Source organism: Macaca thibetana, chromosome 13 (assembly GCF_024542745.1).
Source record: "Macaca thibetana thibetana isolate TM-01 chromosome 13, ASM2454274v1, whole genome shotgun sequence".
NCBI lineage: Eukaryota > Metazoa > Chordata > Mammalia > Primates > Cercopithecidae > Macaca > Macaca thibetana.
In genome coordinates, this window is record NC_065590.1 from 34532531 (window position 1) to 34550609 (window position 18079).

The 18079-nt window shown below is 37.9% G+C and overlaps 1 protein-coding gene across 4 annotated transcripts in view; it reads left to right on the plus strand.

Annotated features, from left to right (window-relative positions):
• Positions 1-18079, plus strand: part of EXOC6B (exocyst complex component 6B) — a 690744-nt gene that overhangs the window by 366169 nt on the left and 306496 nt on the right. The window contains exon 19 of one of the 4 annotated variants that reach the window (XM_050754409.1): positions 5244-5538. The exons of the other annotated variants lie outside the window; for them this stretch is intronic. Coding sequence (XP_050610366.1) covers positions 5244-5393 — 150 coding nt within the window. The 3' untranslated portion in view covers positions 5394-5538. Of the gene's footprint in view, positions 1-5243; positions 5539-18079 lie in introns of those variants that run through there. 4 annotated transcript variants of the gene reach the window in all.

Genomic DNA, 18079 nt, shown 5'->3' on the forward strand with positions numbered 1-18079 from the left:
GTAGAGAAGTCCTTAAATGACCTGGTGGAGATGAAACCCATGGCACAAGAACTACGTGACAAATGCAGAAGCTTCAGTAGCCAATTTGATCAACTGGAAGAAAGGGTATCAGTGATTGAAGATCAAATGAATGAAATGAAGCAAGAAAAGAAGTTCAGAGAAAAAAGAGTAAAAGAAAATGAACAAAGCCTCCAAGAAATATGGGACTATGTGAAAAGACCAAATCTATGTCTGATTGGTGTACCTGAAAGTGACAGGGAGAATGGAACCAAGTTGAAAAACACTCTGCAGGATATTATCCAGGAGAACTTCCCCAACCTAGCAAGGCAAGACAACATTCAAATGCAGGAAATACAGAAAACACCACAAAGATACTCCTCGAGAAGAGCAGCTCCAAGACACCTAATTGTCAGATTCACCAAAGTGGAAATGAAGAAAAAAACGTTAAGGGCAGCCAGAGAGAAAGGTTGGGTTACCCAAAAAGGGAAGCCCATCAGACTAACAGCAGATCTCTCGGCAGAAACTCTACAAGCCAGAAGACAGTGGGGGCCAATATTCAACATTCTTAAAGAAAATAATTTTCAACTCAGAATTTCATATCCAGCCAAACTAAGCTTCATAAGTGAAGGAGAAATAAAATCCTTTACAGACAAGCCAATGCTGAAAGATTTTGTCACCACCAGGCCTGCCCTACAAGAGCTCCTGAGGAAGCACTAAACATGGAAAGGAACAACTGGTATCAGCCACTGCAAAAACATGCCAAATTGTAAAGACCATCGATGCTAGGAAGAAACTGCATCAACTAATGGGTAAAATAATCAGCTAGCATCATAATGACAGATCAAATTCACATATAACAATATTAACCTTAAATGTAAATGTAGATGCTCCAATTAAAAGACACAGACTGGCAAATTGGATAAAGAGTCAAGACCATCAGTGTGCTGTATTCAGGAGACCATCTCACACACATAGGCTCAACATAAAGGGATGGAGGAAGATCTAACAAGCAGATGGAAACCAAAAAAAGGCAGGGGTTGCAATCCTAGTCTCTGATAAAACAGACTTTAAACTATCAAAGATCAAAAGAGACAAAGAAGGCCATTATATAATGGTAAAGGGATCAATTCAACAAGAAGAGCTAACTATCCTAAATATATATGCTCCCAATACAGGAGCACCCAGATTCATAAAGCAAGTCCTTAGAGACCTACAAAGAGACTTAGACTCCCACACAATAATAATGACACCCCACTGTCAACATTAGACAGATCAACGAGACAGAAAGTTAACAAGGATATCCAGGAATTGAACTCAACTCTGCACCAAGCAGACCTAATAGACATCTACAGAACTCTCCACCCCAAATCAACAGACTATACATTCTTCTAACCACCACATCACACTTATTCCAAAATTGACCACATAGTTGGAAGTAAAGCACTCCTCAGCAAATTCAAAAGAATGGAAATTACAACAAACTGTCTTCAGACCACAGTGCAATCAAACTAGAACTCAGGATAAAGAAACTCACTCAAAACTGCTCAACTACGTGGAAACTGAACAACCTGCTCCTGAATGACTGCTGGGTACATAAAGAAATGAAGGCAGCAATAAAGACGTTCTTTGAAACAAATGAGAACAAAGACACATCATACCAGAATCTCTGGGACATATTTAAAGCGGTGTGTAGAGGGAAATTTATAGCACTAAATGCCCACAAGAGAAAGCAGGAACGATCTAAAATTGACACCCTGACATCACAATTAAAAGAACTAGAGAAGCAAGAGCAAACACATTCAAAAGCTAGCAGAAGGCAAGAAATAACTAAGAGCAGAGCAGAACTGAAGGAGATAGAGACACAAAAAACCCTTCAAAAAATCAATGAATCCAGGAGCTGGTTTTTTGAAAAGATCAACAAAATTGATAGACCACTAGCAAGACAAATAAAGAAGAAAAGAGAGAAGAATCAAATAGACACAATAAAAAATGATAAAGGGGATATCACCACAGATCCTACAGAAGTACAAACTACCATCAGAGAATACTATAAACAGCTCTACGCAAATAAACTAGAAAATCTAGAAAAATTGATAAATTCCTGGACACATACACTCTCCCCCGACTAAACCAGGAAGAAGTTGAATCCCTGAGTAGACCAATCACAGGCTCTGAAATTGAGGCAATAATTAATAGCCTACCAACCAAAAAAAGTCCAGGACCAGATGGATTCACAGCCGAATTCTACCAGAGGTACAAGGAGGAGCTGGTACCATACCTTCTGAAACTATTCCATTCAATAGAAAAAGAGGGACTCCTCCCTGACTCATTTTATGAGGCCTGCATCATCCTGATAACAAAGCCTGGCAGAGACACAATAAAAAAAGAGAATTTTAGACCAATATCCCTGATGAACATTGATGCAAAAATCCTCAATGAAATACTGGCAAACTGAATCCAGCAGCACATCAAAAAGCTTATCCACCATGATCAAGTGGGCTTCATCCCTGGGATGCAAGTCTGGTTCAACATATGCAAATCAGTAAATGCAATCCAGCATATAAACAGAACCAAAGACAAAAACCACATGATTATCTCAATAGATGGAGAAAAGGCCCTCAACAAAATTTAGCAGCCCTTCATGCTAAAAACTCTCAATAAATTAGGTACTGATGGGATGTATCTCAAAAAATTAGAGCTATTTATGACAGACCCACAGCCAATATCACACTGAAGGGGCAAAAACTGGAAAAATTCCCTTTGAAAACTGGCACAAGACAGGGATGCCCTCTCTCACCACTCCTATTGAACACAGTGTTGGAAGTTCTGGCTAGGGCAATCAGGCAGGAGAAAGAAATAAAGTGTATTCAGTTAGGAAAAAAGGAAGTCAAATTGTCCCTGTTTGCAGATGACATGATTGTATATTTAGAAAACTCCATTGTCTCAGCCCAAAATCTCCTTAAGCTGATAAGCAACTTCAGCAAAGTCTCGGGATACAAAATCAATGTGCAAAAATCACAAGCATTCTTATACCCCAATGACAAACAGAGAGCCAAATCATGACTAAACTCGCATTCACAATTGCTTCAAAGAGAATAAAATACCTAGGAATCCAACTTACAAGGGATGTAAAGGACCTCTTCAAGGAGAACTACAAGCCACTGCTCAATGAAATAAAAGAAGACACATACAAATGGAAGACCATTCCATGCTCATGGATAGGAAGAATCAATATCATGAAAATGCCCATACTGCCCAAGGTAATGTATAGAGTCAGTGCCATCCTCATCTTCACAGAATTGGAAAAAACTACTTTAAAGTTCATATGGAATGAAAAAAGAGCCCGCATAACCAAGACAATCCTAAGCCAAAAGAACAAAGCTGGAGGCATCACGCTACCTGACTTCAAACTATACTACAAGGCTACAGTAACCAAAACAGTATGATACTGGTACCAAAACAGAGATATAGACCAATGGAACAGAACAGAGCCCTCAGAAGTAATACCACACATCTACAACCATCTGATCTTTGTCAAACCTGAGAAAAACAAACAATGGGGAAAGGATTCTCTATTTAATAAATGGTGCTGGGAAAACTGGCTAGCCATATGTAGAAAGCTGAAACTAGATCCCTTCCTTACACCATATAGAAAAATTAAATCAAGATGAATTAAAGACTTAAATGTTAGACCTAAAACCATAAAAACCCAAGAAGACAACCTAGGCAATACCATCAGGACATAGACATGGGCAAGGACTTCATGTCTAAAACACCAAAAGCAATGGCAACAAAATCAAAAATTGACAATTGTGATCTAATTAAACTAAGGCACCTCTGCACATCAAAAGAAACTACTATCAGAGTGAACAGGCAGCCTACAGAATGGGAGAAAATTTTAGCAATGTACTCATCTGACAAAGGACTAATACCCAGAATGTAAATGATGAGTTAATGGGTGCAGCACACCAACATGGCACATGTATACCTATGTACTGAACCTGCTCGTTGTGCACATGTACCCTAGAACTTAAAGTATAATAAAAATATAATATAGAAAAAGAAAAAAATTAGAATAGCTTACACATTAGTAAACATAGAGAGGTTTACTATTGTGTCAAAAACTACTCATCTAGAATTAGGGAATCTGGGTGCAAACTGCCTCCAAAGCCCTTATTCTTTCCCCCTAGGCTATATAATACCTGTAAACTATGTATGAGAAGCACTAAGCTATGTTTCATAGAGCCATCATTTAAGTACCTTTTTTTCTGTGGGATTTTTATTCAGAATCTTTTTTGTTAGTTCATAAAATTTTAGTCATGATGACCAGAATTTAGTCACAATTCCCGGTATGGGGGATAAATTGTGGTAACATCCCCATAAAGTAGAAACTCTATCTGGTAATGGGAAATATATCAATAAGTGGGTTGCTTGTTTCTAACCTAACTTGAGTTCCCTTCTTTGACACCTTATGTGGAAATTCTCTCATCTACTGATAAAAATGATCCTGTAATTTAGCTCAATTCTTATGACTTTCTCTGGAGCAAAATAAAAAAGTTCCAGGTGTCCTCAAAGAGGACTGGAAGCATCAGATCCTTTAGGATACAACCACGTTTTTCTTCATTACATTAATTACATAGGTAGAGCCAACATTCAAGTTTTTTTTCTTTTTCCCCGATGGAGCACAAATTACTGATAATTACTGATGATTTTTCTGCCTATCGAGAAAGTGATTTATGTTTCCTGTTTCCATGCAGTTAACTTTTATGTTATTTGAGCTACGCAGAGTATATTGAAATAAAAACATTTGCTTCTTATGAATGTGGTATTGGGATCTTTTGTTTAGTTAATCACTTAAATACTTTAGAGGTTCTATATTTCTTCAGAAATATCTTTGTGTGTTGAGTTATTACCTAGGACTTTTCTCCCCATAAAGCTACTATTACCAAGCCAGAACTCTTCTTTCTGGTAGTGTCCAGCCAGTAATCCTTTGCCTCTTTAATGATAATGACCTTTGAGTCTTCTTCTGCTCATATAATTGTTAAATAAAAGCTTAAGTTTGTTTGGTTCCAAAAGCCATTTACTTCTAATCCTGTTTTTGTTGATAAGGTAGAAAATAAGGAGAATCTAGAATTTAACATACTGCAAAATTCCACACTTACAAATTTTCATATTTGATTTCCTTTTCTTCCTTTTCTTTTTCTATTCCTTTTTTGTTTGTTTGTGTGTTTTTGTTGGGATAGAATCTCACTCTGTCACCCAGACTGGAGTGCCATGATGTGATAACAGCTCACTGCAGCCTTGCCCTTTCAAGCTCAAGCAATCCTCCCACAACAGCCCTGCAAGCATCTAGGACTACAGGTGTGTGCTGCCATTCCTGGCTAATTTATTAATGTTTTGGTGAGATGGGGTCTCACTGTGTTGCCCAGGTTGGTCTTGAACTTCTGGGCTCAAGTAATCCTCCCACCTTGGCCTCCCAAAGTGCTGGGATTATAAGCGTAAGCCACTGCACCTGGTAAGAGTCAGAGATTCCAGTGAGAATATGTTAGATATTGCTATACTTGGTCTCTTCAGTATCTTTGATACCTGATATGGTTTGGTGCTGTGTCCCCACCCAAATTTCACCTTGAATTGTAATAATCCCCATGTGTCAAGGGTGGGACCAGGTGGAGGTAATTGAACCATGGGAGTAGTTTCCACCATGCTGTTCACATGATAGTGAAATCTGATGGTTTTGTAAGGCACTTCCCCCTTCTCTCAGCACTCATTCTCTCTCCTGCTGCCCTGTGAAGATGTGCTTTCTGCCATGATTGTAAGTTTCCAGAGTCCCGACCAGCCATGCGGAACTGTGAGTCAATTAACCTTCTTTTCTTTATAGATTGCCCAGTCTTGAGTATTTCTTCATAGGAGAGTGAGAACAGACTAATACAATACATTTAAAAGATGAAGAGGAGATTGCTTGAATTCTTTCTTATTGATGCTAAAGTTGTGGGGTGTTGAGTTTTATCAGAGGACAAAATAGTTATTTCATCATTGTTAATATCATCAAATAATTAAAAACCTTAACTGTGTAATGATAGGTAAACTGTTATATAAACTTTAATACTATTATTCAGTGATATGTTATGCATTTATGTAAACTAATTTTATGAAATTTAAATTATAACCTTGCAAAGCACTTTTGTTAAATGAAAGAAACAGAATGAAAGTTTTATAAGCAAAATGATTGCAAACATGTAAAATCATGTTCGTAGTGAGAAAAAAGTTCACCAAGAAATATTTAAAATAATTATGTTGGTAGTGTGACTTCTTAGTTTTCTTCAAAATTGTTCTTGGCATTTTAAAAGTCTTTAAGCATTTCCTTTATTTAACAAAAGTTGTAGACCTTTACAGCTTCTCTCTCAGTTCAGATTTCCTTTTGCTTATAAATTCAAAGTGAAACAAAAAATATCCACATTTTTAGATTATTTTATGTGCCAGTATCCTTCATTTATCTCATCTTCATTTGCAAAGTAGCCCTTTTTTACTTTTTACTTAATCTTTTTACAGGTTAAATTTAGGTATAGGTAGGTTAAATCATTGTTTAAGACCTTATAAAGAATATGTTTTTGGAATACAGATTTAAATTGAGATCTCTCTAATTCCGAAGCATATGCTCTTTTTGCTACAGTAAACTAGTTGCTTTTCCCCTAATATTTCCAAGTCTAAAGGAAGGTATTTGGGTCTGTAGGAGTGCTGTTGAATTGAGGTTTCCAAGCAAACTTCTAGGCAAGGGGACTGAGAAGCATGGTTGCGATTAGATCAAGAACAATAAAGCACAACTACGGACAACTGAGGATGTGTGATCGTTATAAAGAAGAGCAGCAGTGGAAGAACATAGGCAGAGTTTCTTTTTATGTCAGTTTATTTCTAGATGTGCCTTCCAAGAACACTGGTTTGTCTGTTACTCTCTCTCTTCAGAAATTTTTAATAATCCCCACCTTTTAAAGTATAGCTACTATCCACATAAAATACATTTCTTATAATTCCCTTACAGAAGGCTGTGACTTCAGCCAAATATATCTGTTAATCATTCCCAAACATACTATGCTCATTCCTGGCTGCAGACTCTTGCTCATGGTTTTCCTTCTTCTCAGAATGGTTTCTCATCTCACTTTCAAATCTTTCCCTCCTTTAAAATACAGCTTAACACACCTGTTTCCCCATGAGGTCTTTTAGGACTGTTCACCCTTTTTCCCACAATTCATACCCCAAGGTTTGATTTTCTTGTGAACTCCTATAGATATTATAGGAGTCTCAATTTTCTACTTGAAACTTCAGATATATGATCTTAAATATTATTTTCTATATTTTCCCCTTATCATCAACTAACGTTATATGTTATTTGAAAGAAAGTATCTCAGACATTTTAATATGGCCAGCATTGAGTAGATAGCCAGTCAATGTCATGATGAGATTGGAATGTCTAACAGGGACATCATGCATGGAATAGTGTCCTTCAACTCAGATTACTATTTGCCTTTACAAATGACATCTATTTTGATTACAGCTCTTCATTATAAATATATGTTGCTTATAATTCCACTTCATTAAGAATGATGTTGGGAGTGCACCGTAAAGGTAATTATCCAAGTTCCAAAGGCAGAAAATATTGCTGCTTGGAATATCGCAATGCAGTCAGTCTAAACTACATTTTTGCTGCTTTGACAAGAGGACAAATTTGGGCCTGCAAATTGGTGTCAGGATACCTTAGCATACATATTGTACATGTTGTGGGGTGAGGAGTTCACAGTTAAATGAGCAATAGGAATGTGGTATATGCCACTGTTCTGTAGACTTTCATGGTAGTCTATAGCCACAATTTTAATATAGTTTAGTAAGTGCTTGAACTTCTCCAAACAACACACAATGTTGGAAATCAGACACAGTACTTTCTTGTCCCTGGGACCTCCCTGTCTTTGAATTAGCAATTGCAGGCTTCTTGGTCTTTAGCTGCTTGGTGATAGATGAAGTCCACTCTCTTCCTAAGGAAAAATACCTTCTTAAAAAATGATTAGGGATACACACACACACACACACACACACACACACACACGCATGCACGCACAAAGACAAAAAGTGAATTTTCTACCCTGCAATACATCCCTGAATGCATTATGTTACATATTTTTTGAAGTGTTTCTGTTAAGGATATCCACTTGTTATTTTTATTTCATGTAGGATTATCTTACTGCCTTTACAGATTTCTGCAATTGAATGATTTACCATCTTCAACTGTTCTAAAATGGTAACAAAACGAGGAAGTTTTATTTCATGTTTTTGTCTATGTTTTGTTTTCCTGGCCTACTATTTTTTGTTTTTACTTAGGTTTCCTTTAATCTTTGTTTATCTTGATAACTCCTTTGAAAGATAATCTTAGGATTAGGAGGTGACAGAGATCTGTAAATGGGAAGTAGTCTTTCAATAGACAAACAGGCCCTAACTCTATACTCTCAAGAAGTTTAACATGAACCCTTTGTAAGGCTAATTTTCTTTTGTGCCTATTTTTTCTAGTTGTGAGCACACATTCCAGCTGGAAGTATGTAAAATCTAAGGATTCTTCACTGAAACAATATTCTTGGTGCCATATTGACAATATCTATATTTTTGCTATTGTAAAACAGATACAGTGAGATTATTAAAAGAATCACATTGATATGCTACATTGCAGGTGGTAAAGGAAATAGGAGGTATCAGTTCCCTAGGGTACATATAATTGTGATCTTTCCTTAGGGTTTCCCTTCCCTTTAGCACTTGTCCATGGGGATCCTTCCAGTGTTTTTTGTTTATCTTTTTACCTTCCTGGTGGAACCTGGCTCCCTTGAGTAGCACAGAGAATGAGTCTAATGAGCATAAGGTTTATGGCTTCAATAGCAATGCTTAAAAATTCTAGTCCTAGTCTAGCTCTAATGTTAGTCTATGGCCCCAGTCAACTGCTAATGATATGACTATGACTATTCCTAATCATACTTATTCTATGCTATTGAGGGAAGATCACTGAATATAACACAATTATTTTACTGATGCTAATTGTAGAAAGTCAAGAGAAACTTTCAGTGGCCTTCTGCATGATTCATTGAATTCCTGTAATTATGGTATATAGGACTTTATCTGCTTTTGATTAAAAAACATTGCTACCCAAAACTGCGAAACAACGACATCTTCATAGGGATATCTCATGAGTACCTACTTGTCTTATGGACTCTCTTTTGCTATTAGTTAACAAGTAAAGTCTCTCACTCTTTTAATTCCTTTACTTTTTAAAATAATGTGGTAGTTGTGAGATTAACTTTTAATGTGTCTATACCCTCTATGGCATATGACCTCTGTCTTTCAGGTCCCTTTAGTAAACTTGCCAGTCTGTTTCTGATTTCATGGAGCTGGAACAGATATTTGGCTTAAGTGCTTTTAGTCCAAAAACCTGGGAGGCACTCTGAAAAATTGATTGTATCCACATAGCAGAGTTTTACTATTTATTTATTTTTTTTCTATTTCTTTAAGATCTCTTTGCAGGCCATTTTAACCTCTCTACATAAATAGGGTATGGGAATTCTGGGGAGCTTGTCACAGTTTTCTTGAGTACTGATTTTGTCTGTTTATTATTTTCTCCAAGGGAGAGATTGTCAAATTATTATAGATAGAAAAGAATTTACACCTGGTGGCCATAAATGTTGTTCCTGACCCTTATTAATCTGCTGTATTTTATTTAGAGTAAGATTTGAATACCTAGTGGCTCTTTGCTTTTTCTTATGGAAATGGAAAAACCAAGTGCTGGAAGAAGTGCTTGTATGGAAGATGGATGAGACCTCTTATAAATTGTTCTAAGAAGTAGAAGTTAGAGATAAATAAGAGTATGAACTAGTTGATTCATGGACAACATTGTAACAGAGAATAGCTGATTCTCTGGGATGGCGCAAAGGCAATCCATGTGTAGGACAGAGTGTTAGACTAGAACTCTAAATCTTCCAACCCGGAGGTTCCTGTGCTTCTGCCCCTATGTGTTGGAACCAAATAGGAGGAATTACTTGGTATATAGTTTGCCACAGCATCTGTTTAGTATGTTTAAAGGTCATCTAAAATAATAACTGTAAAAGCATATTAGACATTAAACTTATAGTGAAGACAATGTTAGATCAAGGCCTGAATTTAGAGGAATTTTTACCTTATATTTTTGCATTTTTCTTATCTATGAAAATATTTATATTGGTCCAGTATAGTTATATAATTTCATTGGGAGGGATCATTTCTAAAAATTCATTATAATTTTATTCTTGCATAACTGCAATGCAAAAAAAATTAACAATGCTCTAGGACAAATTGGAAAGTGAAATGAGCAACATAACTTCCAAAAGTAGAGTGCTTAAAACAAGTTTAGAGTTGATTGCTCTGGCTGAGATTTCCAAAAGCTTTATAATATGAGCTGAGGTATATTTTTCTTTTAGGCTTAAGTATAAGGGAAACAATAGACTTGTTTTATTTTTGTCTTTTTTCACAGTCTGGCACTATGAAATTTCATACGACTCTTTTTAAACTTGTGAATATATAAAAGAATGCTAATGACACTCTCTGTCTCCCCAAAAGCCTTAACCATTTTCCCAGATGCAACTTTGACAGTAATAGTGGCTCTTCCAAAACTGGGCAGAAGCTTACACTAAAGTGAACTGATCTGTGGTTAGTCTTCTGTCTAGTTTTTTGAACACAGCTCTGAACTCAGTATTTATAGAAAACTTAGTTTTGGGCCATTTACATTTGAAGATATTATTGATTTAACCAGATGCTCCAAACCAAGGAAGTTTTTTTTTAGTAGTACAAAATATAATCATTTTTGCAAAATCTTATACTCTACTTTCATATAAAATACCATATAACTTGTTATTGTAGTTGTCTGGTTTAACATTTAGTTCATTTATTCTGTGTTCCACAGTAAAATTTCTTTGTTACTTGGGAGACAATGGTAATAGATATCTTTAATTTTCTACCCCAGGTTATTGTTGTTTAGTATACCTTAAATAAAAATACATGAAGCAGACAAATATTGAAAATATATTGTTTGTCACATTGTAAGATATTACTTATATTATAAGTTGATTTTGGAAATAATTACCTAATCACCTAACTTGAATACCATTTACTTAAATAGAGAATGAGATGTGTTCTCTAGCTAGAGATAGACAATTATGTTCTTCAAATAGATGATGAAGATCAAAAAATTATATAACAGTTTGGTAGCATGGTAGGCATCTGGTAGAAGAGAAGAGAGAAAACACTAGGTAGAGGGTATAGTGTATGTAAAGAAACAGGAATGAAATTAATCATGGAACTTTTAGAAACACAATTATTTTACTGATGCTAATTGTAGAAAGTCAAGAGAAACTTTCAGTGGCCTTCTGCATGATTCAATGAATTCCTGTAATTATGGTATATTATAAACTATAAGGGGATATTTTTTGGGGTATTATAGAATATGAAGTTAGTAACATAGATAAGAGTCTTGAACATGAATGCCTTAAATGGCATATAAGGAAATTGGACTCTACTGAAAATGGTGAAGAAGCATAAATGAATACAGGAAGTTACTGATTAAATTGCATTTAGGGGCAATCATTTTGCAGTTTAATGAGTGGATTAGAGTATAGTATGAATGATGGCCAAGAAATCATTTAGTAAATATTCTAATATTTCTGGTGAGAGATAATGGATGGTATTACCAAGTCAGCGGCAGTGGGACTTTAGAGGAGAGGACTAATGCAAGTTAGATTGCATATAATAAGTATAACCATAATTGGACCCCCCAAATCATCTGTGCAAGTACAAAGTACAAGTACAAAGAAAGACACAGCTTAGCATCAAATCCTATGATCAAAGTTTGGAGAGTGCAGAGACTCAATAAATGTCACTGGTGAAATATAGCTTCTGAAACAGGTTATGTTAACTTAGGTTGCATTATTATTAATAGAAATGTAATTTCTGAAATTAGCACCATTGTGGTCCAATATCTGCTGTATTTTAGTCTAGCCACACCTAATGTGTTGAGTTTTATTCTGGCCCTCCATTTAGAAATGGTGTGAATATACTGGAGCTCATAAAGAAGAGTATGAGGTAATTCGTTTAGTTTGACTAAATGACTTGAATTTTTTGGTTTAGAAGTGTAAAGACTCTGGGTAACATACTACCTTCATATATTTGAAGGTATATAAATAAATTTGATTTCATTACAAGATAATTGCTAGGTACTTCCAGAGAGATAGATCTTAGTTTAATAGACATTTCTTAGGTGTCTATCATATGCAAGGCACTATGTTAAGTTTTAATGATACAAAAATGAAATAAAGAAGTCCTTCCCTCAAGTAACTAGCTCAGAGTTTAATGGAATAGAAATAATGAAGAACTTTATAAGAGGAACATTTTTCCAAAGATAGATTTGTTTTTTAGAGGTTGTAAAAGGAGTTGAATACAAGATAGGTGGATGTTTGAACAATCTTTAACATTTTTTTTCTTTTGAGATGGAGTCTCCCTCTGTCGCCAGGTTGGACAGTGGTGCGATCTCAGTTCACTGCAACCTCCAGCTCCCTGGTTCAAGTGATTCTCCTGCTTCAGCCTCCCAAGTAGCTGGGATTACAGACATGCGCACCACCATGTCCAGGTAATCTTTTTGTATTTTTAGTAGAGACAGGGTTTCATCATGTTGGCCAGGATAGTCTTGATCTCCTGACCTCATGATCTGCCCACCTTGGCCTCCCAAAGTTCTGGCATGAGCCACTGTGCCCAGGCAGCATTCTTAAATTATGTTAGTTTGAAGCAGGAGTTTCTTTTTTAAAAACTTTTATTTTAGCTGGGCGTAGTGGCTCACGCCTGTAATCCCAGCACTTTGGGAGGCCAAGGTGGGTGGATCACGAGGTCAGGAGATCGAGACCATCCTGGCTAACACAGTGAAACCCCATCTCTACTAAAAATACAATAAATTAGCTGGATGTGGTGGCACGTGCCTGTACTCCCAGCTGCTCAGGTGACTAAGGCAGGAGAATCGCTTGAACCCAGGAGGCAGAGGTTGCAATGAGCCGAGATCATGCCACTTCACTCCAGCCTGGCGACAGAGCAAGACTCTGTCTCAAAAAACAAACACAACAACAACAGAAAAACAAACAAAAAAACTTTTAAGTTTGGGAGTATGTGTGAAGGTTTGTTATATAGGTAAACTTGTGTCACAGGGGTTTGTTGTACAGGTTATTTTATCACCCAGGTATTAAGCCTAGTATCCAGTAGTTTTTTTTTTCTGCTCTGCTCTGCTCCTTCTTCCCACTCTCCCCACTCTAGTACACCCCAGTGTCTGTTGTTCCATTCTTTGTGTTCATGAGTTCTTGTCATTTATCTCCCACTTATAAGTGAGAACATGGGTGTTTGGTTTTCTGTTCCTGCTTTAGTTTGCTAAGGATAATAGCCTCAGCTCCATCCATGTTCCCATAAAAGATATGATATTCTTTCTTAATGCCTGCATAGTATTCCATGGTGTAGATATACTACCTTTTCTTTCTTTTCGGTTTTTTTTTTTTTCCTTTTTTTTTTTTGAGACGGAGTTTTGCTCTTGTTGCCCAGTCTGGAGTGCAGTGGCATGATCTTGGCTCACTGCAACCTCTGCCTCCTGGGTTCAAGTGATTCTCCTGCCTCAGCCTCCCAAACATTGTCTTTATCCAGTCTGTCATTGATGTGCATTTAGGTTGATTTAATGTCTTTTCTATTGTGAATGGACATTTGCGTGCATGTGTCTTTATGGCAGAATGATTTCTATTCCCCTGGTTATAGACCCAGTAATGGGATTATTGGTTCAAATGGTAGTTCTGCTTTTAGCTCTTTGAGAAATTGCCATACTGCTTTCCACAGTGGTTGAACTAATTTACACTCCCCAAAACAATGTATAAGCGTTTGCTTTCCTCTGAAACCTCACCAGCCTCTGTTATTTTTGTTTACTTTTTAATAATAGCCATTCTGACTGGTGTGAGATAGTATCTCATTGCGGTGTTGATTTTTATTTCTCTAATGATCAGTAATATTGAGCTTTTTTACATATGCTTGGCCACATGTATGTCTTTTGAAAAGTGTGCATTCACGTCTTTTGCTCACTTTTTTATGAGGTTGTGATATGGTTTGGCTGTGTCCCCACCAAGATCTCATCTTGAATTCCCATGTGTTGTGGGAGAGACCCAGTGGGAGGTAATTGGATCATGGGGACAGGTCTTTCCCATGCTGTTCTTGTAATAGTGAGTAAGTCTCATGAGATCTGATGGTTATAAAAAGGGGAGTTTCCCTGCACAGGCTCTCTCTGTCTTTGCCTGCCACCATCCACATAAGATATGACTTGCTCTTCCTTTCACCATGATTGTGAGGCCTCCCCAGCCATGTGGAACTGTAAGTCCATTAAATCTCTTCCTTTTGTAAATTCCTCAGTCTTGGGTATGTCTTTATCAGCAGTGTGAAAACAGACCAATACAGTAAATTGGTACCAGTAGAGTAGGGCCCTGCTGATAAGATACCTAAAAATGTGGAAGCGATTTTGGAACTGGGTAACGGGCAGAGGTTGGAACAGTTTGGAGGGCCCAGAAGATGGGAAAATGTGGGAAGCTTTGGAACTTCCTAGAGACTTGTTGAATGGCTTTGACCAAAATCCTGATAGCAATATGGACAATAAGGTCCAGGCTGAGGTGGTCTCAAATGGAGATGAGGAACTTGTTGGTAACTGGAGTAATGGTCACTCTTGTTATGTTTTAGCAAAGAGACTGGTGGCATTTTACCCCTGACCTAGAGATTTGTGGAACTTTGAACTTCAGAGAGATGATTTAGGGTATCTGGTGGAAGAAATTTCTAAGCAGCAGAGCATTGAAGAAGTGTCTTGGATGCTGTTAAAAGCATTCCATTTTAAAAGGGAAACAGAGCATGAAAGTTTGGAAATTTTGCAACCTGACAATGCGATAGAATAGAAAATCCCATTTTCTGAGGAGAAATTCAAGCCAGCTGCAGAAATTTGCATTAGAAATGAGGATCCCTATGTTAATCCCGAAGACAATGGCAAAAATGTCTCCAGGGCATGTCACAGGTTTTCATGGCAGCCCCTCCCATCGTGGGCCTGGAGGCCTAGGAAGAAAAAATGGTTTCATGGGCCGGGCCCAAGGTCCCTGTGCTGTGGTGCAGTCTAGGGACTTGGTGCCCTGCATCCCAGCCACTCTGGCCATGACTAAAACGGGCCAACGTTTGGGAAACTCTGCCTAGATTTCAGAGAATGTATAGAAATGCCTGGATATCTAGGCAGAAGTTTGCTGCAGGGGTGCAACTCTCATGGAGAACCTCTGCTAGGGCAGTGCAGAAGGGAAATGTGGGGTGCAAGCCCCCACACAAGAGTCCCTAGTGGGGCACCACCTAGTGGAGCTGTGAGAGGAGGGCCATCATCCTCCAGACCCCAGAATGGTAGATCCAACTACAGCTTGCACTGTGCAGCTGGAAAAGCAGCAAGACACTCAATACCAGCCCATGAGAGCAGCTGGGAGGGACACTGTACCCTGCGAAGTCACAGGGGCAGAGCTGCCTAAGATCATGGGAATTCCCTCTTGCATCAGCATGACCTGGATGTGAGACATGGAGTCAAAGGAGATCATTTTCTGGCTTTAAGATTTGACTGCCTTGCTGGATTTTGACTTGCATAGGGCCTGTAGCCCCTTTGTTTTGGCCACTTTCTCCCATTTGGAATGGCTGTATTTACCTAATGCCTGTACCCGCATTGTATCTAGGAAGTAACTAACTTGCTTTTGATTTTACAGGCTCATAGGTGGAAAGGACTTTGCCTTGTCTCAATTGAGACTTTGGACTGTGGACTCTTGAGTTAATGCTGAAATGAGTTAAGACTTTGGGGGACTGTTCGGAAGGCATGGTTGGTTTTGAAATGTGAGAATATGAGATTTGGGAGGGCCTAGGGGCAGAATGATATGGTTTGGTTGTGTCCCCACCCAACTCTCATCTTGAAATATAGCTCCTGTAATTCCCACCTGTTGTGGGAGGGACCCAGTAGGAAGTAATTGAATCATGGGGGTGGATCTTTCCCATGCTGTTCTCATGATGGTGAATAAGTCTCTTGAGATATGATGTTTTTAAAAAGGGGAGTTCTCCTACATCTATTCTGTCTCGTCTGCCGCTATGTAAGACATGCCTTTTGCCTTCCACCATGATTGTGAGGGCTCCCCAGCCACGTGGAACTGGAAGTCTATTAAACCTCTTTTTATTTATAAATTACCCAGTCTTAGGTATGTTTTTATCAGCAGCATGAACATGAACTAATACATGGTATAAGAAAGGGGTGCAGCTTCAGTCTTCTGCATATGTCTAGCCAGTTATCCCAGCATCATTTATTGAATAGGAAGCCCTTTCCCCATTGCTTGTTTTTGTCAGCTTTGTCAAAGATCAGATGGTTGTACATGTATGGTCTTATTTCTGGGTTCTCTATTCTGTTCCATTTGTCTATGTGTCTTTTTTTTTTATTTTTATTTTTTTGACAGAATCTCGCTCTGTTACCCAGGCTGGAGTGCAGTGGCACGATCTTGGCTCACTGCAACCTACGCCTCCCGGATTCAAGCGATTCTTCTGCCTCAGCCTCCTGAGTAGCTGGAACTACAGGCGCGCCACCATGCCTGGCTAATTTTTGTATTTTTAGTAGAGACGGGGTTTCACCATATTGGCCAGGCTGGTCTCGAACTCCTGACCTAGTGACCCGCCCACCTTGGCCTCCCAAGGTGCTGGGATTGCAGGCATGAGGCACTGCGCCCAGCTTATGTATCTTTTCTTGTACCTGTATCATGCTGTTTTGGTTACTGTAGCTCTGTAGTATAGTTTGAAGTTGGTAGCATGATGCCGCCAGCTTTGTTCTTTTTGCTTAGGACTGGCTTGGCTATTCAGGCTCTTTTTTGGTTCATTATGAATTTTTACATAGGTTTTTCTAGGTCTGTGAAGAATGTCAATGGTAGTTTAATGGGAATAGCATTGAATTTATGAATTCATTTGGGCAGTATGGCCATTTTAATGATATTGATTCTTCCTATCCATGAACATGGAATTTTAAAATATGTATTTGTGTTCTCTCTGATTTCTTTGAGCAATGGTTTGTAGTTTTCCTTGCAGAGATCTTTTACCTCCCTACTTAGCTGTATTCCTAGGTATTTCATTCTTTTTGTTTCAGCTGTGAATGGGACTGCATTCCTGATTTGGCTTCAGCTTGGCTGTTGTTGGTATATAGAAATGCTAGTGATTTTTGTACATTGATTTTGTATACTGAAACTTTGCTGGAGTTGTTTATCAGCTTAAGAAGCTTTTGGGCTGAAACAGTGTGGTTTTCTAGATATAGAATCTAGAAACCACAGGAATAGTTTGCAGACTATTTCAATGCCCTTTATTTCTTTCTCTTGCCTGATTTCCTTGGCCAGAACATCCATTACTATATTGAATATGAGTCTTGAGAGAGAGCATCCTTGTCTTGTGCCATTTTTGGGGGAATGTGTTCAGCTTTTTTGCATTTAGTGTGATGTTGGCTGTGAGTTTGTCATACGTGGGTCTTATTATTTTGAGGTATCTTCCTTCAATACCTAGTTTATTGAGAGTTTTTAACATGAATGGATGTTGAATTTTCTGATAAGCCTTTTCTGCATCTATTGAGATAATCATGTGGTTTTTGTCTTTAGTTCTGTTTATGTGATGAACCATATTTATTGATTTGCATATGTTGAACCAACCTTGCGTCCTGGGAATTAAGCCTACTTGATCATGGTGCATAAGCTTTTTGATGTGCTGCTCAATTTGGTTTGCCAGTATTTTTTTGAGGATTTTTGCATCAATGTTCATCAATGACATTGGCCTGAAGTTTTCTTTTTTTGTTGTGTCTCTGCCAGGTTTTGCTATCAGGATGAGGCTGGCCTCATAGATTGCATTAGGGAGGAGTCCTTCCTTTTCAATTTTTGGAATAGTTTCAGTAGGAATGGTACATGCTCTTCTTTGTACATCTGGTAGA